Source organism: Nilaparvata lugens, chromosome X, assembly GCF_014356525.2.
Source record: "Nilaparvata lugens isolate BPH chromosome X, ASM1435652v1, whole genome shotgun sequence".
Classification (NCBI taxonomy): domain Eukaryota; kingdom Metazoa; phylum Arthropoda; class Insecta; order Hemiptera; family Delphacidae; genus Nilaparvata; species Nilaparvata lugens.
In genome coordinates, this window is record NC_052518.1 from 45328072 (window position 1) to 45353266 (window position 25195).

Genomic DNA, 25195 nt, shown 5'->3' on the forward strand with positions numbered 1-25195 from the left:
ATAAAAAAGGCTATGTATGATAAGAAAGTCTGGGAAGAAATAGAATGTCTAGCTTTCAAAAGCATGGATGACAGTCTCACCTGTAAGACTTAGCTCAGTGTCTCATCCAACAGGTGAACTCCCCACTTTTACACTCCAAGATGATCCGGTTTCCAGGACGCCAATTAAATAGAATGTACCATTGAACCTTTAGATTTAATAGCTTATCAAATTTAATGAATGTCACAGGAACCGGGCCTAAATAATTTAATCGATATTGCAGGACTCACGTAGAACGCTACTGCATATAATATAAAGAGAATGGAGCATGGTAAACGCTTTCTAAATGTTGAATGTTTAGCCGGCGGGCCAGGTTAGTTGAGTTGCACGATTCAGTCAGCGTTGCCTAGTCGTGGATACGTATCCCGCCAAAAGACATGCATGTTTGATCATTTAATCATAATCTCCATTATACCCACGCTCTGGCAAAAGCTTGTGGACACCATCCACGAAGAATCCATTCTTCACTGCTGGTTGAAAATTAGTTATTTTTAATTAGCAAGTCAGCTATGCTGAATATACGAGTTGTGTTTTTATGACTAGAAATTTTGCAGAATAAGTCAGAAATTTTCATATTGATGATTAAATTGAAGCTTTCATTTATTTTTTTCAACTATCAAAATTTGAAATTACCAGTTTATAAATTTTCGAGTGTAATTTGGACTTGCATTAATGAAAATAAAACATAACCTAACTGTAGAAATAAGGTTATTTGTAAAATATCATTGATACAAATTGGGGAGAAATACAGTTGCTGCCTCAGCGTGTTCTCTTCTTCCAGTAAATTAAGTATTTTTTAGTTTGTTACATTCTTTTTTTAGTGATTGTTGTATAAAATCTTGATAGCATTAAATATTTTATGAAGATGACGATACTAGAGTAATAGTGTAGAATCATTGGTAATAGAGTATTCACAAAATAATTATCAAAGAAAACATAGACTAAAGAAAACGTAGCACTCGAAACAATTTATTAATCTATGATTGTTTGTAAAAAATTCAATCGTTTTATTTCATGGATGTCTACCACATCACCTCCACAAGAGCACACAAAGTTGAACAAAAAATTTATGCGATACTTTTGGATTTTCCAGAAGTTTTGTGACGCAAACAGTCGTACGATTTCGACATTCTCGACACATATTTTGAACGCATCTGTGATCAGAGATATGATACCTTGGAGGCTCAAATTATGTATAGTTATTGTACTATGCAAGAAAAGTGATCGAGGAATACAAAGCCGTTAATATGTTGTGAAAATACAAAACTGAATGTGTTGATGGAATAAAAGTTGTGTGTGATTATATTTTTTTATTTACAATTTTCAATGGAAGCAACAAGTAAACCCCAAATGTGCCTCCTCAACTTGAACAAAAATTACAAATGCATTGCATACTCAAACTAAAAAAGTTTCTTAGTCTAAGAATAAAAATGCAATTCGATGATGAAGTCTATAACTGATGATAGGAATTCTATATAGGACTTGGAGTCGATAATAGGAAGTCTATAACTGATAATAGATTGAGTAAAACATGAAGTGAATGTGTGTTTGCTTTGTAGTTGTGACAGCGACACAAGCCAAGAGCCTGATAGACGCGGGAGCGGACGGACTGCGTGTGGGCATGGGAAGTGGGTCAATATGCATCACCCAGGAGGTGATGGCAGTGGGTCGACCCCAGGCCACAGCAGTCTACAAGGTGGCTGAGTATGCGCGCCGATTCAATGTGCCCTGTATAGCAGATGGCGGCATTCAGTCTGTTGGACATATCGTCAAAGCTCTCGCACTTGGTGCCTCAACAGGTTCGAACAATTCAATACACGTACAGTGTGGCCGAGGCGAATCTTGTTTTCTATTGGCTGATCGCTTTCACAACCACTCTGGGTCTTCATATGAAACTTTTCCCTATGCTGCTATAGCATTACAGCAAAATTTATTCTATTCATACATTTTTTAACTCGATATTATTATTATTATTTTTAACTGAAATATTCTCTATCAATTTCTCCTCTCAATCAAGTATTACTCTTGAATTAAATCAATGAATTTACTTTCCACAATACACAAAGTTGAAAGTGTTCTTCATAGTGAGGACTAAGGCTGGCCACTAACGGTAAAAAATGGATGATAGGATACACATGACGACATACATTGCTGCATCATCACAGGGAAAGGCTTCGAACAAAATTGTTTGAGGTTAGGTTTTTGTATCTCTCACTTTTTGTTGTTTATTTTTTCTTTGCTGCTCTATTTCAGGTTAAATTATTTTTCTATTATTATAATTTTCTTTTCCAGTGGTTTATTCATTGTTATTGGTTGTTTATTCTATGTTAGAAGCCTCTCACTGAAGATGAACATGTTTGTTTTACTGTTAGTGGCCAGCCTAAAACACAAACTACACGAGTGGACTAGACGTACGGAAATTGTCCGCTCGTTTACAGGATGCATGACCTCTTAAGGCGAACACTATATGAGCGCACTTTCTCGCTAGGCTAGAGAGTGTCAGTTTGGTGTGAGGGTGAGCATACCTGGCTAATTGGGAGGTACTGGGTTCTCGAGCTAGCAAATATTTTTTGGATATTAGGTCACGCATTCTGTAGACATGCGGAATTTGCGGAATAAATTCCGCGCGTATAGTTTCGGCTGAAATGATGATGGCACAAGAGTTTCTCCAATTTCTGCCTGAATCTTCGATTGCTCAGTGTATGTACGCAGCTACTGTAAAAGACTAATATTTTCATGATCTTTCAAAGACAGTTAGGCGTTTCATAGATAGTAAAACAAAATATACTCATCAACTGCTCCTACTTCCTCCTCAATTCATAATACCTTCACATTACACTATACAAACATTTTAATGAAATTCCAATTACATCATTCTTTTCTTTAAAATTTTGTAATTATGCCCTTGTACTTTCAAGCGAACTTCGTTCTCCTGTATTTTATTAATTTATCAGACGTAAAGTTCAATTTGAAAGAAACAAAAACCGGGCATTAGAAACTCGTCCTTTCAAGAAATGATTTTCATACTAGTCAATAAATAGTAGCAAGAAATAAAGGCTCTGTAGTTTTTGCTCAATATTTCGTTCTTTCATTAGTGTTTGATTTGTATTGTTTGACAGTAATGATGGGCTCAATGTTGGCGGGCACTTCAGAAGCTCCAGGAGACTACTTCTTCTCGGATGGTGTCAGGCTCAAGAAGTACAGAGGCATGGGAAGTCTAGACGCTATGAATAGGAAAGATGCTAAGGGATCTGCTATGGATAGATATTTTCATAAGTGAGTATAAGCATTTCCTACTCAAGTTTTTCTCCTTGAAAGTCGGTTTAACGAAATTCGAGTATGGTGACCATAACGTGGGAATTTAACCACTGGCTCTTATGGGAGTGGGAGTATTTATGCATTGTTGTGCTATTTTAAAATATCCGTTTGAATCACAGGTGAATTATATGTTCTTGTCATTCATTCAGTTGTTCTATGGAAGTGTATTGAAACAAATTATCATTTCCAACAACATTATGAACTATTCCAATAACATCAATAAATGAATAGCAAAATCGTATAAATAGTCATGAACGATAATTGAGTTCTTACTTGAAGGCCAAAATCGGTGTCCGTCTGTTTGTATGTTCTACATTATCTTTCGAAAGATTTGATCAATCAGCTACACATATTCTTAGAACCTTTTTACATATTAAGTTCGTCGACAACAAAATTTACCGACTCCTTCTTCCTTTCCCAGACAAAAATGGTAGGCTCTTAATATGGCGACAGCAGTTGAATGAAACGGTCGCTTCTTCTTATCGTTCCGTTACGGATGCAATGAGATTACATTGAATCAGATAGGAGCTTTATAAGAATAAGAATACTTTTATTCCATCAAAGTAATAACAATGCAATAGGAAACGTTAATAGAAATATAACAAATCTAGCGGGATTGAACATTAATGTCAGATTAGTAACATGGTATACTTTTCGGAGGTAGTAGACTGATAAGCAGATAGGCTGCAGTTCATAGCTGATAGGCTGATAAGAGTCCAATGAAGTATTATATGGATTAGAGAGAGTTTGCTTCCACCTAACACACTCATATGACCTATATATTTTCTTTTCTCATCCATTTTTTTATCGACTGCTCCAGTAGAATATTATATTTTATTGTCATTGTTGAATTAAACCTAATGTAGGCGTTTCTATCCTAGCTAATGTATCAAGAGCTATGTTGAGAAAGTGCTATGAGCATTCCTTCATTTTGTAGTGCCAAGTAGACTGTCAAACTATGGAAATGATAATGATTATTATCTGGACTATTATCACAACCGTTCGTTGTCAACAGAAATTACTGGTGTTTGATGTTAAAATTTTAAACATCGATGCACCTTCAGAAAATCAAATCACATTTTTTGTTTTGTATTGTTTTGTTTTTGTTTTGGTTGTTGTGGGTTAGGCTGTGTGGTTGGAGGCTTAGGCTGTTGGTGGTCCCGGGTGGGATATTTTCTTCCATCTCATTCAGCTTTCTCTCTGTTATTTTATCTTGAAAGCATTCACTTATTGCTCTTTGGATTAATTAATAAGTTTATTTTGTAAAATCATCTTCTCTTCCTTATTTGCTCAACTCCAACGCATTCTAAACATTTTTTATCGTTATTCAAATCAATATATTCGCTTACTGCTCTTTGGATTAATTAATTCTTCTCTATCATCAGCTCCTTTCTTTTCAGCTTCTTTTTCTCTTCCATTTTTATCTTGAGAGTTTTCGTGATTGCTCTTCAATTAATTATTTAGTTCTAAGTTTCCATTTTTCTATTGTTAAATCATCTTTTCATCCTCATTTGCTTACATTCAGAACTCTTTATCTAATTCTAAACATTTTTAATCGTTAATCAATTGGTTATATTACTTGCACTTATTTGTGTATCATTTGCATGATGCTTGATTAGGAATGTTTGTTGAGTTTAGGGGTGGGCTGTAATTGATTATTAGTTGCTATGGCTTCTAGGGAATTGAGCGTTTATTATCAAAATGTGAGAGGTTTAAGGACCAAAACTCATGTGTTATTACAATTTTTAATTGCTTCTGAGTATGACTTGATCTTGTTGACTGAAACATGGCTGAATTCTGGTTTTTCTGATAATGAGGTCTTCGATGAAAGATATGTCGTCTATCGCCGGGATCGCCCCGGAAGTGACTCATGTCGGGGAGGGGGAGTTCTGATAGCAGTTCGTAAGCAAATCCGTTCTGGAGAGTGTGTCAACATCAACTCATCTTTCGATTGTCGGAGTTTTGAGAGCTTGATGATTAAAATATTTGATAGGGATGGTCCTATATATGTTAATGTTGTTTACTTCCTCGACTCTGCCAATTCTGAAAGCTATGGAAAGTACTTTGACTGTATTGAAGGATATGTACACTTGATTGGAGATCGACTGCTTATTGCTGGTGACTTTAATTTGCCTGTAGTAACAGATTGTAATTATGATCTTCACAATGGTTCGGTAGCAGCTAAGATGTTAGGACATTTTCTAAATTTCTTTGACTTGAAGTCAATCAATGGAATAAAAAACTCTAACCTACGCACTCTAGATCTGGTTCTCTGTGGTTTACCCGTTATAAACGTTGAGCATGACTCTAATGCACTGGTACCAGAGGATATTGAGCACCATCCAGCCCTGAATATAAGTTTGATAACTGGAATTTCTGTGAAACGGCGATCGCCCATTAATGCTCCTCCTGTCTATGATTTCCATAGAGCAGATTATTTCGCACTGTATAATTTGCTCAGAGATTATAACTGGAATGATTTGTTCAGTATTGATGATGTTGATGAGGCCGTTGACTGGTTCTACAGTGTCATTTATGAGTGTTTTAATGCCACGATCGCCCTTAAAAGCATCTCAAGTGAGAGGTCTAAGTATCCGCCTTGTTTCACTCGCCAAATAATTGACTTGGTTAATAGGAAGAATAAATGTGCACGTAAACAGCGATCTTCAGTTCGTTACAAAGATGAATTTTTGAGTTGGTTTCTCATGCTTATTTCATTACGTCTGGTGTCCCCCAGGGTAGCAATCTGGGGCCCCTTTTGTTCTTGCTATTAATAAATGAGTTACCACTTCAGATACCCAACTCCAAGTGCTTGATATTCGCTGACGATATGAAGATCTACAAAGAGGTGAGAGGATTGGATGATTGCTATTCCTTGCAGGCTGATGTTGACAGAGTTGCATTGTGGTGCCATGTGAATAAGCTTGATATCAATGTAAAAAAATGTAAATGTATGACTTTCTCCAGAAAGGTTAATCCAGCTCGTTATCCCTACTCAATCAATGGTGTGTGCTTGGAGAGGGTAACAATGTGTAAGGATCTTGGTATTGTATTCAGTTGTACATTGTCCTTTTCAGCACATGTTGATCACATCATTGGCAGAGCGAATAGGCTATTGGGTTTTGTTCTGAGAAACTCTACTGGCTTCAATAATGTTGAGACTGTTGTAACTCTGTATCAGTCGCTAGTCAGAAGTGTCCTTGAGTACGGATCTATTGTCTGGAGTCCCTCTACTCACCAGGATACATTAAGAGTCCAACAAGTACACAATAAGCTTCTTCGCTTCTTATTTTATATGCAATTTAGAAGAGCTTGTTCCTTGGGTCTCCCTTCTGGACGTTTGAGATCCCTTTTCAATATGGACTCTTAAGGGCTAGACGTGACAGGTTTTCATTGATGTTTGTGGTGTCACTTTTGAAAAATTACAATAATTCACCCGCTCTCCTCTCTAGGATTGGTTTCCAGGTACCCACGTTCAATGTCAGAAGAGTTAGGACCTTTCATGTGCCAAGATCAAGGACCCTTCATAACTTCTGCTCTCCACTTAATAGAGTTCTGAGGCTATTCAATAGCGTTTGTGAAGGTGTTGATGTGCATGGCCCTGTTAGTGAGGTTAGAAGGCGCATTATTGAGGCTATTCATCATTGAATTTGAATTCAGTTTCTGAATTGATTCAATTAATATGATGTCCGTGATTCTTATTAGTTTTATAGAGTTAATCAAAAACCTGCAGTTTAAATCCCTTAACTTTTATACTTGAATATTTGTTGTTGTTAAAACTTTTTCTTTTTCCTTCTCTGCTTTCATCAATTTTCTTCCCACAGTGGCACATGTTTTCCCTTAACCTTTTTCTATGCTCAATTGTAGACCTACTCTTTTTATATCTTAGATAAGTTTAGATAAGTTAGATTAGTATTTATTCTGTATTTATTACTTATGCTTTCCTCATACTTATCAACTTTCTTATGTATTTGTGAATTGCATGTACTATATCTCTTATTTTTATTTATTTTAGTTACTCACTTTATTCGATTGTAAATGGTAGTGAAGACTGTTTTGGGCTTAATGCCTGTAGTCTTTTTTTTTTGTTCTGTAATAAATAAATAAATAACAAGTCGATAAACGTCATTAAAACTATTACAAAAAACAAAATAACGAACATTACAAAAAATTAAATAAGAAATTAATAGAAGCAGATCTAACACAAGAGAAATGACATAACAAACAAACTTTAGTCTAAAAATAATCTGAAACAGGCAGATGAAGGAACTTATAAAAAGAATAAATTGGATTCTTTAAAAGGAGATTCTCCAATCTTTTTCTGAATAGAATAATTGTTAGTTCCCTAACTGTAATAGGGAGGATATTGAAAAGTTTTGAAGATAATTGGCCAGGACTAGTCAAAATCTTACTCAATCTTGTAAAAGGCACGTCTATTCTCATCCTATTCCTTGTATTGTAGCTGTGAATGTCTTCTCTACAATGATGAGTGTCAATGTTCTTCCTTACATTCATAAGGAGAGGGTGGAAGCCACCATCCCATGAATAGTCATAATATTTTCATTTATGAATAGTGGCTTACAGTTCTCTAGATAAGCTGCTTCAGAGATGATACACAATGCCTTCTTTTGTAATTGTAGCACCCTTTGAACTTCTGGAGCACAACCCCACAAGATCAATCCATAAGTATAGACGCTCTGGAAGAATGCAAAGTAATACATTCTCAAATAGTGCTTAGGTACACAATCTTTCAAATTCCGAAGCAGGTAAAAATCACTCTTCTGAGCTTGGAATAAACATTTTCACATGTGGGGGATCCAAGTAAGTTTCTGATCAAGAGTGATACCTAGAAGCTTTGCATTCTTTGCTCTCTGTCACTAACCTGCCTCAGGCTATGCACCAACATTTGAGTCTTATTTGTGTTCAGGAAAAGGTGGTTTGTCCTGAACCAAGCTGCTGCCTTATCCTGATGTCTGAACATTTTCTGCTTGACAGCACTGAGATCATCATCAACAGCAACTATAGATGAATCATCAGCATGTATTTTTTTATCATCAGCACATTTATAATTGTGATTAACAGTAACACATAACCTAAAAGTGATTTGAACTTATATTGAGTGAATTTATATAATATTGTTCAGTTTTAACGTTATTGACGGTATTATAAATGAATTATTTATTTAGTAATTTCATGAACAAAAATGGGGAGTATGTCTTTGTGCGTGATTTTCCAATTGAGCGTAGTTAGAGCTGAAAAAGACAAAATTAATGCAAAAAGTGTGTCAATTTCTTTCACGGGAAGTGTGTCAACTTAACAGCAACAGAGATTGATTTGCTGAGTGATAAATCTTGGATGTGTGGGGCAGTGGATGGGGAGTTCCGTTTATCACGTGGTAGTGTATGCTAGACTCCGGTTCGAATAAATAATGATAGTGTGAAGAGTTCACTTCATTAAGGTTGGTGCTATTCACTTTACTGCTGCCCATTTGAATAAGATGTTAGCTGAGTCCAAAAAGGATATCATTGCTAGTCAAAAACAAAACTATGAATACCTTTTATGATTAGTGGGTGAGTGTAAAGATAAACTGACTAACCACAATGACATTTCAGGTAGACAGGATGAACTTGCAAAATTAAATTATCCATCAACTACGAAAAGAAAACGAACTTTTGAAAAATGAATTAGCAGAGCTTGATGCTCGTATCGAGGACTAAGAATCATCCAATATTCAAGGTTTAACACAATATTGAAGTTTTTGGCATTCCGGAGTGTCAGGGGGAAAATGCGGAGAATTTTATTTTGAATGTTTGTAAGGTTACAAACATACTGAAGGCGGAGCGTAGCGTGGCGTTCCAGAGCGGGGCGTGGCGTGGGGTGGTCAGAGCGTTCATGATACACACAAGAAGCGTCTGAGCGTCAAGTGTCAAGGGCCTAGAAAATGGCATTGTCCAAGTTTGCACGGACATTACTTTGTGAGAATAATTACTTAAAGTATTGGATATTAGCTAAGACTCAATGAGTTCAGCACGGGGAAAAAATATGAACGAAATTTTCCTCACAAAATCTACTAGATGGTGAGAGAATTGATGATTTTTTAAAAAATTTCATAGAAATATTAATGAAATTGATTAGAATAGCCTTAATTTTGATTTGAAAGTGCAATAAATAAATTTTATCTTTTGAATACTCAAATAATACACATTACAGGGGAATTTGGGCAAACATTAAATATACTAGTGTACTAGATGGTGGGAAAATGTAGTAGAACAAGTACATTATCATGTAAAGAGTAGACCAGACTGTCAGTCCCACTTTGATGCTCCGCTTGTAGACGCTCCAAAAAACAAACCAGCTTGTTCCAAAGTTTGACGCCACGCTCCGCTCCCCTCCGCTCTGTGAGTAGACGCTTCCAGTGTGTTGCATCTTATCACTTAATATGATATTGATCACGACGCTCCACAACACCTCGCTCCGCTCCGTTTTCAGTGTGTTTGTACCCTAAGGAGCTGGGAGTCAAAATCAGTGCTGACTCGATCAGCGTTGCTCATTGAGAAAAATTTCGTCTCTTGCATATAACTCAAAAACTAGGCTATGCTTCTTGGACGGACATGACTATTCTATACGATATTACTCACGATAAGCACATTTTTACAATGCATTGTTGGATAGTATAAGCCCTGAAAGAGCAAACAATTGGATGAAAACCTGTTATTTTAACAATTTCATAGTTTCAAGAGCGATTATCTCAAAATCTCACTCCTTCGTCTTTTTTATGAAATTTAGCTGAATTATCAATTGCATGCAATTGATAACTCAATACAACTTTTCTTGGCTTTCCGTCTCTTTCAATAGCCTGACAGAATATCAGAGTCATTTTGAGCGAGTTCTTCAGCCAGGGGCTCACTAGTTAATTATTCTGTTCTGATGAAACATTTTGATAATATTCATATTAAGTGCTTTTAACGTGTATCCGCCCTGTTTTTTTTTTCAAACGGTAATGTCGTGTTATGATTCATATAATATAGAAAGTTAATTTATTTGATATCTTTAGTTTGGGTTTGTAATTACTTGATGTAATAAATTCTTTGTAACAGACTGAATTTACTTATGTATTTTCCCATTCCATTTTTTCCATTCTAATAAGAATATTCTTGAAGATTTTTAATAATTAATCGATTGTTTCTAGTGAGGCTGATAAACTGAAAGTAGCTCAAGGTGTGAGCGGTTCGATTGTAGACAAAGGCTCGGTTCTGCGATTTCTGCCTTACCTTCAGTGTGGACTCCAGCATAGCTGTCAAGATATCGGCTCTCGTTGCTTATCAAATCTACGGTAAGTTATTTTAATCTAATAATACTCGTGATATTAGATTTCATTTTCAGAGTTTTAAAATTGTTTTATATGAAAAGCGGAAATAGTGGTAAGGAAAATCTTTATTAACGTATGATAAGCGTTAACCAGCTACTTTGTAGTACAAAAAAACTAAATAGGGAGATTTTTAGTAATTCATTCTTGTACTTAGGGCCTATTTACAACAAATTACCAATTGAATTAAAGCCTCGACCACGATAGGGAGCTACAGAGAGTTTTTGCGTGCGCTATCTAGACTGTTATGATGCGAGCGTCACATGAGCTGTTGCTTATGTCAGTCGTAACTCACCAAGACAATGGATCCATTAGAATGTTGATTTTCACTGAGAATCCCCTTATTTGAAAGACGGTTTTAGGTGGTAAAAGAAGGAGACGATGGGCAGCTCATCCAATTAATTCGAAACGATCGGTTTATGGTGAATTTCATTATAATTTATTTATATAATCAATTGAGAATGGAAATTTTTCGAATATACGCGAATGTCGATTACTTTATGTAATTTAAAATGTAATCATTATATTTTTTTTCATTTACATTTAATCATGTAATTACATTTTAATCGTGTAATCACATTACCACCACATCACATTTACCACCAACCGTGATCATTCCGAAAAATATATGAAGTTCAATAACACTGGCTTTACCGGCTGGTTTTTCCAGCTCGTACTCCCTCATCATCAATGACAAACCCAGCCTTGCCTCACTCTTGAACCTACCACCACCCAGCCACATTCCCCCCTCACTACCCAAACTTTTGCCCCAACAATCTACGCCATCTTCAATCCATCAAGAAAATATTGAAAATCCCACTGTCCTCAATCTATCCTCAAGAAACCTTTCAATCAGTCCTACAAATCAATCAGTCCTCAACAAGGGTCTCTCTTTTGTCCCAACTCCCAAACTCAATGCCATAAACTGTTCACTTCACCAGATATCTCAGATGGCAAGTATATTTCAGTGGCAACAACACTTCTGACCCTTCTTGCCCTGCCCCCTCGACTACTTCTGACCAAATCAACAAAAAGTTTGCCCCAAAGTCTAATTGTGAACCCAAGTCACTCCCAGCCAACCAACCTGTTGAAATCTTCTGCAATTTACTCCTCAACAAAATCAGCTCTAGAAAATTCATTGAATCCCTCACTTCAACCCCCAACCTCACGCCCCAAGAGTTCAAATCTATCAGAGACCTTCGCTCTGACCCCAGTTTTTTCATCGCCAAAGCTGACAAAAGCTCAACTGTAGTGTTACTGAACACCACAGATTACATCTATGAAGCCAACTGGCAACTCACCAAACCTGAACAGTATCAACTCCTGCCTTCTGAACCTACTCCATAAATCCAAAAGAAAGTCTTCAAATTTCTGATGCAATATGGTCCATCTGAAGGCCTCTCGGACTCGGCCATCAACATCATTTCAAATCACCAATCATCATTTCAAATCATCATTTCACATAACCCTTCAAATCTTCAAATCACCAATCACCCTGCAGAGTTTTGTCACACAATTTTGAAAAAATCACCCTCAGAGGAGGATTCATCAAAGCTGTTTGTTCCCGCTATAAGAACAATTGTGTCTTCCTTTTTGATTCCACCTTGCTTGAAAGACGATACAATGCCATCCAAAATAACAGCAATTGGTGTGCTAGCGGCAATAAACTCCCATCTCTGCTCAAGATGACAAAGTTCTACCCAAAACACAAAAAGGAGTCAAAATCTGAAATGAAGAATTATCGTCCAATATGTTTGGTATCCACATCCTCAAAAATATTAAAAAGATTGTCTTACACAGATTACTGATGTACTTGAACACCCAATCTCTGATAACCACCAGACAGCATGGCTTCCAAAAAGGGAAATCAACAACATCCGCAATCTTCAGCCTTATTGAACCCATTATTGATGAAATAGATAATGAAAAGTTTATATCAGCACTTCTACTGGATTACAGCAAAGCATTCGACTGCTTGGGACATGACATAATTGAGAAAAAACTAAAACTACTAGGAGTTAATGGAACAGCACACAAATGGTTAATGAGTTACCTGTCATGCAGAACACAACTGGTTGAGATCAAGGGCATAATTCATGGATTAACAAGGATACCAATCCAAACCACTACCTGTTGCAAGAGGAGTCCCACAAGGGTCAGTTCTTGGACCAGTTGTCTTCATTCTCTTTGTCAATGACTTCCCTGCACTCATAGAGGATCAAAACACAAAATGCATAATGTATGCCGATGATACAACACTTTTAGTCTCAAGCAACACGGCTGAGGGATTGAACACAAATGCTGCCAACTCTCTACAGAAAACACAAGAATACTGTAATGTCAACGATCTTTTTATGAATGCCTCAAAAACAATTGAAGTTAATTTCAGTAGAAGAGGGGTCCAATTAACAAACTAATGCAGCATAGATAAGGGCAAGGTTGAATTTTTGGGCATTACAATAGACAGGGGCCTATCATGGAACGCACATGTAAATTCAGTTTGCAAGAAAGTAGGCTCAGGAATCTATGTGTTGAGAAGAGTGAATTGTATTGCAACACTGGAAGTGACAAAAGCAGCATACCATGCCCTGGTAGAGTCCCACCTGAGATATGGGCTTATTGTGTGGGGGGGGGGATCATCTGCGGGCAATCTAAAGAGGGTATTGTGTGGGGGGCATCATTAGCGGGCAATCTAAAGCGGGTTCTCACACATCAGAAAAGGGCTATAAGAGTGCTGACAAGTCTCAAACAAAGAGAGACATGTCGAGATGCCTTCCGTCACCTGGGCATGATGACGGTGACCAACATCTACATCATGGAAGTCATCACCCATGCTAGCCGACTAAATCTCCAGAGAGGAACATATGTTCATAAACACGTCCCTCGGCAGGCAGACAACTATGTACTCCCAAGGCACAGGACTGCAATCTTCGAAGAGAAACCTTCATACGTGGGCAGAAAACTGTGGAATCACCTACCGGAGAAGATAAAGAGGCTGGATTGTGTGACATTGAAAAGAAGACTAAGTGAGTTTCTGAAAGGAAGGCCCATGTACGAACTATGTGAATTTCTTGAAACAGGAGACACAGACTGGCAATAAAAAAATATAATTGTAAATACAAACAATTCATATACATATATATATATATATATATATATATGTATATATAATATAATATGTATATATATATATACATTATATATATATATATATAATATAAATATAAACAGGATACACACGACACAGATAGATTAAAAACACTTAAAAACTTATATTTAAAAGAGAATTTTCGGGGAGCTGGGTCCCCTTTGTCAATCAACCAGAAAGTGAAGTGGTGAGATTTGAACATTCTAACGGTCGTGACCACAAAGACGTGGTCCTCCTTGTTACCATTGATGTGGCCTCCCTCTACACATCCATCCCCCATTCTGAAGGCTTAAAATCCCTTGAGCATTTCCTGTCCTCACGTCCCACACCCTCCACCCCTTCAACCACCTTCCTAGTAAACCTTGCAAAACTGATGCTCACAAGCAATGCCTTCAGGTTTGAAGATAAATTTTATCTTCAGACTCAAGGTACAGCCATGGGCACCAGGATGGCACCATCCTATGCAAACTTGTTCATGGGCCTCCTTTAACAGGATTTCCTTTCTAAACAAACCCTATCCCCCCTGATATGGCTCCGTTTCATTGACGACATATTCCTCATATGGCCTCATGGACATGATACCCTCTCCCACTTCCTCAATCAACTCAACTCCAACTACTCTGTCTTCTTTACCTGGAATATCTCTGAATCCTCCATCAACTTCCTAGATGTCAACGTAATCCTTTCCAACTCCAATGCCTTATCCAGCAATACTTTCACCAAATCCACCCACACTCAACAGTTCCTACACTTTGAGAGCTGCCATCCCTACCACATCAAAAGATCCTTCCCACTTTCCCTCTCAATCCGAGGCCAAAAAATTTGCAGTGATCCCCACCACCTTGACCAGTACCTCAAAAAACTCCACCAATCCCTCCTGAAATGTAACTATCCTGAAAGGTTGTTACAGAAACAAATCTCCTCCAAAACAGACACTAATCCAACCACAAAAAATTCCCAAATCCCACAAACTCCAAAGCTCAGCACTACCTACTTCCTTGGAATCGAAAACCTCAAGCCTGTCCTTAAAGATCTGTTTCATGTCGTCTCCTCCAATCCCTCTACCAAACACCTTTTCCAGCAACCACCCACCCTCATTTACAAGCAGCCTCCCAACCTCAAAAGAATTTTTAATAAAAACCAATCACTCACCTCTGATGAAATCCCAACTCCACCTGGTACCCTACCCTGCAAACGCCCCCGCTGTAAAACCTGCCCTATCACTGATCCTTCCATTTCCTTCACCAGTCCTATCACCAACTAAACCCATCAAATCCATCAATCCAGTAATTGCATCTCCAAAAATTGCATCTACCTTGTTTCCGGCAACTTCTGCCCTCCCTTCTACATAGGTGGATCCACCACTGCCTTATCCTCCAGATCAACAATCACAGGGCTTCCTTTAAAAATAATACTTATCTACCTATCCCCACCCATGGCTCTGAGCACAACAAAAACTTTGACCAATGCTTCAAAGTCAACGTCCTTGCCACTCTCCCTCCCACAGCCCCCTCCATAGATGCCAAGACAAAAGAATTGGCTTTTATTTGGGTTCTTGGAGCTGCTTCCAGTCCTAGTCTTAACAGACAGCAATAGTACAATAACTCTCAACTCTACACCAACTGTCCAATTAAATTGAAATATATTTCAACATATTTAAGAAATTTCTCAGCTATCAAATATATAATAAATTTTCAATAAAAATAAATTTAATTCCAATCCAATCCATTTTCTAATTTTATTCTACTTCATTTCGGATTTCTAATTTTAAATCTCCTCTTTTCTATCAATTCATAATCTACACCTTTCCTTATCCATAACCCACTCAAATTTGAAATCTCCCGCTTGAAATAACCCATCATGGCCCACCAACTGATCCCATAGTGCTCCTTCAATCAGCGCACCTCCGTTCGTATGTGCTCTATGGTCTGCACAACGCCTCTACTGCGTCTCTGTGGTCACGACCGTTGGAATGTTCAAATCTCACCACTTCACTTCCTGGTTGATTGACAAAGGGGACCCAGCTCCCCGAAAATTCTCGTTTAAATGTAAGTTTTTAAGTGTTTTTAATCTATCCGTGTCGTGTGTATCCTGTTTATATTTATATTATAAAACTTTAAAGTGTTTTCTGTTAAGTGCTATATATATATATATATATATATATATATATATATATATATATATATATATTTATATATTTATATATATATATATAGAAGACACTTTAAAGTTTGTAATATAATTATATCATTATAAGAGAAAGGACTTGGGAATGGTGGACAGTTGGTAGTAGGAAGTTTACACATGAATGAAGAGGAAAATCACTAGATCACTTGTTGCACATAACAGAAGACACTTTAAAGTTTGTAATATAAATTAAAACAGGGGACACAAGACAGAAATAGATTGAAAACACTCAAAAACTTACATTAGAAATGGGATAAATTTTCGGAAACTGAGTTTCCTTCCTCAACCGAGCAGACTGCAGTTTGAAATCAAACGGTCGAGTGACCACAGAGTATGCACAGAGAATCAATTGTAGCAGCAGAGACCACAGAGTACGCATGGAAGGTCAATAAGGGCAGTGGTGGTTTCACCTAAGTAGAAGGCAGGACAGAAGTTGCAGGAAAGGAGGTAGATGCAATTTTTGGAGATGCAATTAGTAGATTGATGGATTTGGTGGGTGTAGTTGGTGATAGGACTGGTAAAGGAGATGGAAGAATCAGTGATAGGACAGGTTTTACAGCGGGGGCGTTTGCAAGGTAGGGTACCAGATGGAGTTGGGATTTCATCAGAGGTGAGTGATTTGTTTTTACTGAGAATTTTCTTGAGGTTGGGAGGTTGCTTATAAATGAGGGTGGGTGGTTGCTGGAAAAGGTGTTTGGTAGAGGGATTGGAGGACATGACATGGAACAGATCTTTAAGGACAGGTTTGAGGTTTTCAATTCCAGGGAAGTAGGTAGTACAGAGCTTTGGAGTTTGTGGGATTTGGGAATTTTTTGTGGTTGGATTAGTGCCAGTTTTGGAGGAGATTTGTTTTTGTAACAACCTTTCAGGATAGTTACATTTCAGGAGGGATTGGTGGAGTTTTTTGAGGTACTGGCCAAGATGGTGGGATCACTGCAATTTTTTTGGCCTCGGATTGAGAAGGAACGTGGGAGGGATCTTTTGATGTGGTAGGGATGGCAACTCTCTAAGTGTAGGAACTGTTGAGTGTGGGTGGATTTGGTGAAAGTATTGGTGGATAAGGTATTGGAGTTGGAAAGGATTACATTGACATCTAGGAAGTTGATGGAGGATTCAGAAATATTCCAGGTGAAGGAGACAGAGCAGTTGGAGTTGAGTTGATTGAGGAACTGGGAGAGGGTATCATGTCCATGAGGCCATATGAGGAATATGTCGTCAATGAAACAGAGCCATTTCAGGGGGGATATGGTTTGTTTGTAAAGGAAATCTTGTTCAAGGAGGCCCATGAATAGGTTTGCATAGGATGGTGCCATCCTGGTGCTCATGGCTGTACCCTGGGTTTGAAGATGATATTTATCTACAAACCTGAAGGCATTGCTTGTGAGCACCAGTTTAGTGAGTGTGGGTAGTGAGGAAAGGAAATGCTCAAGGGATTTTAAACCTTCAGAAGGGGGATGGAAGTGTAGAGGGAGGCTACATCAATGGTAACGAGGAGGTGTTGTTGGTCAGTTGGAAGGGTTGTGTTTCTTAGGATATCTATGAAGTGGAAGGAGTCTCTAATATGACAGGGTAGGGAGGCAACAATGGGTTGGAGGTGGAAATCAACAAGGGCAGAGATTCGTTCAGTTGGGCTATTTATGCTTGAAACAATGGGACGACCAGGATTGCCTTCTTTATGGATTTTTGGAAGAAGATAAAAGTGTGGTGTGTTGGAAGTGTCTGGTGAAAGGATGTTGATGTCTGAGTCCGAGAGGCCTTCAGATGGACCGTATTGCATCAGAAATTTGAAGACTTTTTTTGGATTTGTGGAGTAGGGTCAGAAGGCAGGAGTTGATACTGTTCAGGGTTGGTGAGTTGCCGGTTGGCTTTATTGATGTAATCTGTGGTGTTCAGTAAGACTACATTTGAGCTTTTTTCAGCTTTGGTGTTGAAAATACTGGGGTCAGAGCGAAGGTCTTTGATGGATTTGAAATCTTGGGGTGTGAGGTTGGGAGTTGGAGTGAGGGATTCAATGATTTTTTAGAGCGGACTTTGTTCAGGAGTAAATGAAAATGAATGAAAATAAATCTAATTCAAGTTCAATTCTACAATTCCTTTCTCCAATTTTAGTCTAATTGTTTTTTGATTTCTTATTTTAAATCTTCTCTTTTCTATCAATTCATAAGCTACACCTTTCCTTATTCATAACCCACTCAAATCTTAAATATCCCGTTTGTAACCGCCCCCTAAATACCTCATAATGTCCCCTGAATCTGTACCCTTTTTCTCTCCATCCGTCTGCACCGCGTAATCTGTGGTCTCTGCTGCTACAATTGACTCTCCGTGCGTACTCTGTGGTCACGACCATTTGATTTCAAACTGTACCCACTCACTGCTCGGTTGAGGAAGGAAACTCAGTTTCCGAAAATCTCCGTTTCTAATGTAAGTTTCTAAGTGTTTTCAATCTGTATGTGTCTCCTGTTTTAATATATATATATATAATATATATATATATATATATATATATATATATATATATTATTCTTGACAACAATTGCTATTCTTGAAGAATATGTAATAAAGCATTTTGACTATAAACGATTCAAACTTCAAATCAGATAATGAATACCTATCCATCAGCTCTTCTCTCAAACCTCTCACATGGCTGTCTCCCCATAGCCAAACATTGCGAGAATTGTCAACTGGAACTTTGAAAGACGTATTCCCTTATGATCAATATTTTTGGCATTTTCCACATTGAAAACAGAACTTATCATGGAGCACATATATGAAGAAAACCCTTCAGCTCCAGCTTAGCTCTGTCGATATTGGTTTTCATATCGAATAGTAAGCGTCCATTTTTCCTCAACTCACACTGCAATTTAGAAATTCTATTGAGAAATTGTTTTTTCTTCCTGTATATCCCCTCATTCTGAACAACACGCCAGTCAGTATTTTGATAGATTTCGTTTAATTCAACGAGACTTTCATTCACCCTCTCCGTTTGAACTCCAAATTCCCATCAAGTTCCATGATCAACCTGTCATTCATGATAGACCGTTCTATCATGCCGCATTAATCTGTATCAATAAACGAGATTCCTCCTCCAACAGAATCTGATTCTTAATCGTTAGTGCTATCTGTCGGCAAAAGTTGTAACAATGAAGAGCTTCATAACAATGTTGGTCGATTTCAAGTTCGCATTCCAGATTTGATTAACTGATGAGAAATATTCGTTGGCTGGTATTTTGAATAACATGAAATATTTATAAATTTTTATAGCCTACTAATATTAAGTAGTTATGTAAAGTTTAGTATACATACAAATCTTTCATAATTTGATCAAATTTCTGGTTGAATTATTTAGTTGATTTATTTTTATCTGGTTGAGTATTCAGTTGGCTCAATTGCTCAACTCTATACTATATTCTTCCTTATCTGAGCTCCGACCTTCCAAGTTTTCAAAATAGAGTTGCTTCCCATATTATTTTAAATGAAGTTATTTTTACATCCTAGGGAGTTTTTCAGTTGTTTTAGAACCGAGGGTGAAAAAGTGCGCTCTACTATTATGTTCCAAGGAGTATGTACTTTAGACAGAAGGTAGAGGAAAAAGTCCATGGTCAAACAAATTAGGTACTGTTTTATTTCACATTTCTCTTATTTTAGTGTACTGCATACTTCTGATAATACTGTTATAAAATTACTATCGTAAGTACAGTAAGAACAAATTTGAATTAGAAAATGTGATATTAAAGTAATTGAAATGAAGCCCCCTGTGGGTTGGGGGAGCTCTGAGTCGAACATCGTACTCAAGAAGTTTTTGAAAACCACAATACACCCATAGTGCTCCTGCTTGTCGTAGGAGGCGACTAAAAGGGACGCTACGGGGGTGACTAATATGGAGATCTGCCCCATCAGGGCAGGTTCCTTAATCTGAAATGGGTGCTTCAGGAACACAGGAAATTCCGTTGCACTCTTATGTAGAGGCTATCAATATTAAGAAGGCTTTTACTGATCACGACATGACTGTATTATGTAAGTTGAATCACATCATCCCAACTGGAGAGGAAGGATGAGATTCTCAGACCACTGCTCAAAGAAGGACAACCATTCAGGCAAAACTTCTTGTGAGTGGTGAGGCTTTTGACCCTGCAGAGTTTCGGAGGAGCAAAAAGAAAAAAACCTAAGAGATCAGAGATGGGTGAAACTCCAGGCCCAAATGTGGGTCAAGAGGCTGAGTCGAGGGTGGCCGGGCGCCGGGCGCCCTAGAGGCAGTTTGGCGTCCCCTCCTTCAGCGGAAGGACCTACAAAAAGGCCAGAAGTGGAACTCACGTAGATCTCGAGTTTGTGGATGGATAGACCAAAACTCACCACTGCTCAAAGAAGGGCGGTCATTTAGACAAAACTTCTTGGGGGAGGTGAAGCTTTCGACACTGTAAAGTTTCGGAGTGGCAAAAAGAAAAAACCCAAGAGACCAGAGATGGGTGAAACTCCGGGCATAAATGTGGGTGAAGAGGCTGAGTCAATGGTAGCCAGGCGCCGTAGAGGCAACTTGACGACCCCTTCCTCAGCGGAAGGACCTTCAAATAAGGCCAGGAGTGGAACTCACATTGGTCACGAGGACCAATCAGTCTGAAGAGACTGCCAAGCATATCACACTGTATTGCGACAAGGAACCAGATGATGAATGGGATGTTAGCGTAGGGAAATTTCCTGGTTCTTGTAAAGGATACAGGTATTGGTTTGCCTAACTAACATACTAATCGGGAACACACCCGATCCTTGAACCGTCCCTTAAAAAATAATAATTGAAATGAAATGGTTTCAGGTCCATGATGTATTCAGGAGAATTGAAATTTGAAAGGAGAACTCATTCGGCTCAATCGGAAGGAGACGTCCACAGTCTGTTTTCGTATGAAAAAAGATTGTTTTAGGATCCAATCAACCATCTCCTATAATTCAACAGAAATTGTCAACTACAATCAATTCTTATTTCCAGTCCCAAAATCAGTCAGTGATTTCATAATGGACATTTTATTATTTCTCATTTGTAACTTACTTTTCCTCTTGTGTGAAGTAGAGCTTTACACAACTATTTGAGTAAGGCAATGAGAATTTAGAATTAATTGCATGAAGAATTATGGAAGAATCTTAGAATCCTCTGAATACTTAACTGGTTCAACCGATTATTATTTACCGTGAGATCACTAGAGGTTCATAACAGTAGTATCTCTGTTATCCAATATTCATTCAATTAATTACATTTAGTCGATTGATTCATTTCATTCAGAGCTAAATATATTTTTGTGATATTCTTGACAGCATTCAATGTAAATGATGAGAGCGATGATATTGATGAGAGTTTAATTTTTCTTTTTGATGATTTCGATTGAATAATAATTTTTTTTTACATTTATTCTTCGCCAGTCAAAGAAATCAAACGTAGATTCCTTTTATTGTTTCAGTTCAGTAAATATTTTTTTTGTGTTATTCTCATCAGCATTGAATTACTATGAGAGTGAAATGTAGTGTAATTCTCCTGATTGATATTTTAGATTTAATAATCATTTTTCGGTAGTCGAAAAATACTTACTTCCAGACTTACAATTCCTTTCATTGTTTTAATAGAAGAAATATTTATTTTGTGATATTCTACAGCATTCATTTATGCTGAGTGCTGTTTCATTATTTTTATTGAAGTTTGGAATAACTTATGCTTATATTAAATGTTTATTTTGCTGTCGAATTAGAAAACAATGAAATTACATAGTGGATTCACGATTCGTTTTCTTGTTTAAATTTCAAGATATTATATTTTTGTGGTATCTTCAAAAAAATTTAGTTATCGTAGTGTAATTTTCCTTTATTGCAATTAAAAATAACAAATTATTATTAAATGTTTATTTTGTTGTCGAATTGAAAAGCAATGAGATTGCATTTCAGATTTTTAATCGTTCCAATCCAAGATATTTTTTTTGTGATATTTTAAACAGAATCCAGTTATGATAGTGCATAATGTAGTGCCATTTTTCTTTATTGTAATTATGATTAACTTTCTTTTAGGATTCTTTTTAACGTTTATTTTGCTGTCGAATTAGAAAGCAAAAAGCAATGATATTACTTTCTAGGTTTACAATTCGTTTTATCGTTTTAATCCAAGATATTTTTTCATCAATGATATTGAAATGTACCATTCTTCGATTGAAATTTAAAATAAATCTATTGGTTTGGTCAATGTAGTAATGTGTTTATTTTATTAATTTTGGATCATATTTCGTAGGTTTAGACTGATTTTTCTTATTCAGTGATGTTAGTATTAAGTAATGACACTCACTCAGGGTCAAATCTACTCGTCTGCGCAGGTCAAATTCAATTCTTCTCCAGTCACTAGTCTCTGTATCAGCTTCTACAGTTACGACAAAACTAGACCTTGGAGAAGTGAGTCATAAAATTGGTTCCACAGCTTTAAATTTTCCAAATAATATAATATACACTTCAACAACCAAGTATACATTTTTTACCAAATTAGCTTACCAACTTTATTTGAAACTGAATGTTTCAACCAACTACACTACTACTACTACTACATACAACTACAACTACTGTGAGCATAAGAGAGAAATAATGACCGGCCTTCCGCTAAAGAGAAATATCAGTCAACCAATACTGGAAAAATTCTTTTCTGTGTTGGATATCCATTTTTTCCACAGTTAAATTTGAATTCAAAAACACTGGGATAAGCACACACTTATAGAACCACGTTGATCCGATCGTCACTGCTATAAGTAAATGTATATTCCACATAAAAATTGTTTTCAAATTATTCAATGTGAATTCTTTTCTTTTAAGAAGATAGTGGTTGTGATTTGGCTATTGTAGGCTGTATTAATACCTTCTAAATTTGAAAAATAACTATCAATATATTGTTACAATTTTGCAGTAAAACTTGTAGCTACTTTGAAAAGCCTATCTGGACCCTGTTCATGTTGTACAGTAGAGTTATGAATAAATATATATTATTTTTATTTGATTTAGACACTACTTGATGATGGCGTAATTGGCGGAAACCGGTCGTGTCTTCAAAAATCAATGGGTACTAGTGATGTTATTGGAAAAATAGATATTTGATTTTGGCGACGAACTGGGACGAAGGCTGTTGGCGTTGATTTTATGAAACTTGCTAATGCTGATTGTGCTCTGCATCCGCACATCTTCCAATCTGAAATGGAGCACTTTCTCTTTCATTAATTCATTTTCAACGGAAAAAGCGTTGTTGAAACGGGAGAGAGATTCGTCGAGAAGTGAGCACCGAAGCCTGTGGCTAGAGACAGACCAGGTGGTGCATGGATCTGTCTAAATAAATAATTATTAAAACCAGCACGCACATCGATTATGAAACACACTCGAAGGAAAACAACGGAACCACTGAAAATGAGTTTATTAGCTGCTCTGATTGACGCGCACGCGCTCTATGTCCATCTCGTCTGATGTTTCGGTCTGTTGCTCGAGCAGCTACACTAATTGCACTTACAGCACCACCACTCATTACCAGCTCCTCATCCGTTCCTAGTATAACTTGATATCGCTAGTATAACGTGCACCCTACCTCACCTCACAATCTGTAAGAAAAATATATTGTGTTTTATAAACATAAACACATATTGTGTTTTATTTAAAATATATTAGTTTTTGTAAACTAATGTTGATTCAATATTTTTTCTAGATAGTGCTAAAACCGCCATTACCGCCCTCAGCCTTAATTTTGATTTGATTTCTCATCCTCTAAATTCAACTATTCAAAAAAGCTAACCTAATGAATCTGCACAAATAGAAACGCGAACCTCCTAAATAGACGAAATAATAAGGATTTACTGACTATCATTAGTTTTACTCTGGTCAGGAAGAGCATCCGGCTGTAAAAAAAGCCCGCCACAACCAAGATTATGACGTCACTGACTGTCAGGAAGGAATGTCAACTCCATTTAAATATGGTATAAAGGCAAATTCAAAGAAGCAGAAGACGATTAGTTTTTGTCTTGCCCATGCAGACAATTTTCATATAAGTTGTTAAAGTATTCAGTATCTTTATCATGATGTTTTATGGTTGTTTTTCTTTGACACTGTGTTTGAGTACCTACCTACGGCTTTTCATTTTGTAATTTTAATTTTTGAAAATACCTAAATAATTTTCTATCCGTCTGAAAATTGTTTGATAAAGATGAGATTTTTACCTCTAGATATATCCACTAATTTTAGTCACAAAAATACATTGGAAATATAAGTAGAGAAAACGTAAGCAAATCAAAGCATTACTAAACAGGAAATGTAGGCTCGGGAGTAGTAGGCTATTCAAGATTGACCAACATTTGGAGTTTGAAAAATTGATTACTATATCTATCTATTACAATAAGCAAGAATTTATGTAATGTCAATCAACATATTTCATGTGCTTTCACTTTTATTTTAGTCTACCATACTGATTTTTATTTTCTGACCTTATACTCTCCAAGAGTCACGAGGAAAAAACCTAATAGGATAAAAATGTACTTCTATAAAGATTGTAAATTTGTATCTAGAAATAATAGAGGGAAGAAGCATGAAATATCCAATTTTCCAGCTTTCATATGCCAGTGAGAAGCGAAGAAATAGGCCCTAATGCGTTTCTGTACAACGTACGAAGTCGATCACCTGTGACATTGGTTAACCGATTGAATGTAAAATGAGGAAAATGGCATGTAACATTTGGCACAAATAACCTGTTTCTGCAGTTATTCGAAAGGTACCGTACTGTATTTTCATTTTCTAGTTGGTTGAATAATAAAGTGAGCCTACTTACTTCCAGTACATTGATTTGCAGATGAGGCTAATTAGTATTAATCATTGGTCCACTAATATTTAAACTTGGCGTTTGGCAATGATGGTCAAGGCAATTAATCCAAATAGATGATAATGTTCATGAGAGTAACTAGAAATAATGCAAAGTACTCCATTGCATTGATGACCGCTTACAGTTAACCAACATTAACCCCTAAACACTTCATTTATGAATTTCAAACAAGACAAGTCAGTGAGTACATAAGAATTTTACCAAATTATTACACTTAATAATTTAACTTACGTTTGAAAACTACTCTTTCACACTAAAAACCTTCATTTGA

General features: G+C 36.9%; 1 protein-coding gene across 1 annotated transcript in view; it reads left to right on the plus strand.

Annotated features, from left to right (window-relative positions):
- LOC111043490 (inosine-5'-monophosphate dehydrogenase) overlaps positions 1-22264 on the plus strand; it is a 64879-nt gene extending 42615 nt beyond the window's left edge. Inside the window, exons 9-12 of the mRNA XM_022328451.2 lie at positions 1599-1838; positions 3159-3315; positions 10547-10690; positions 20866-22264. Of these exons, the coding sequence (XP_022184143.1) occupies positions 1599-1838; positions 3159-3315; positions 10547-10690; positions 20866-20971 (647 nt within the window). The 3' untranslated portion in view covers positions 20972-22264. The remainder of the gene's footprint in view (positions 1-1598; positions 1839-3158; positions 3316-10546; positions 10691-20865) is intronic.
- Positions 22265-25195: the final 2931 nt, after the last annotated feature.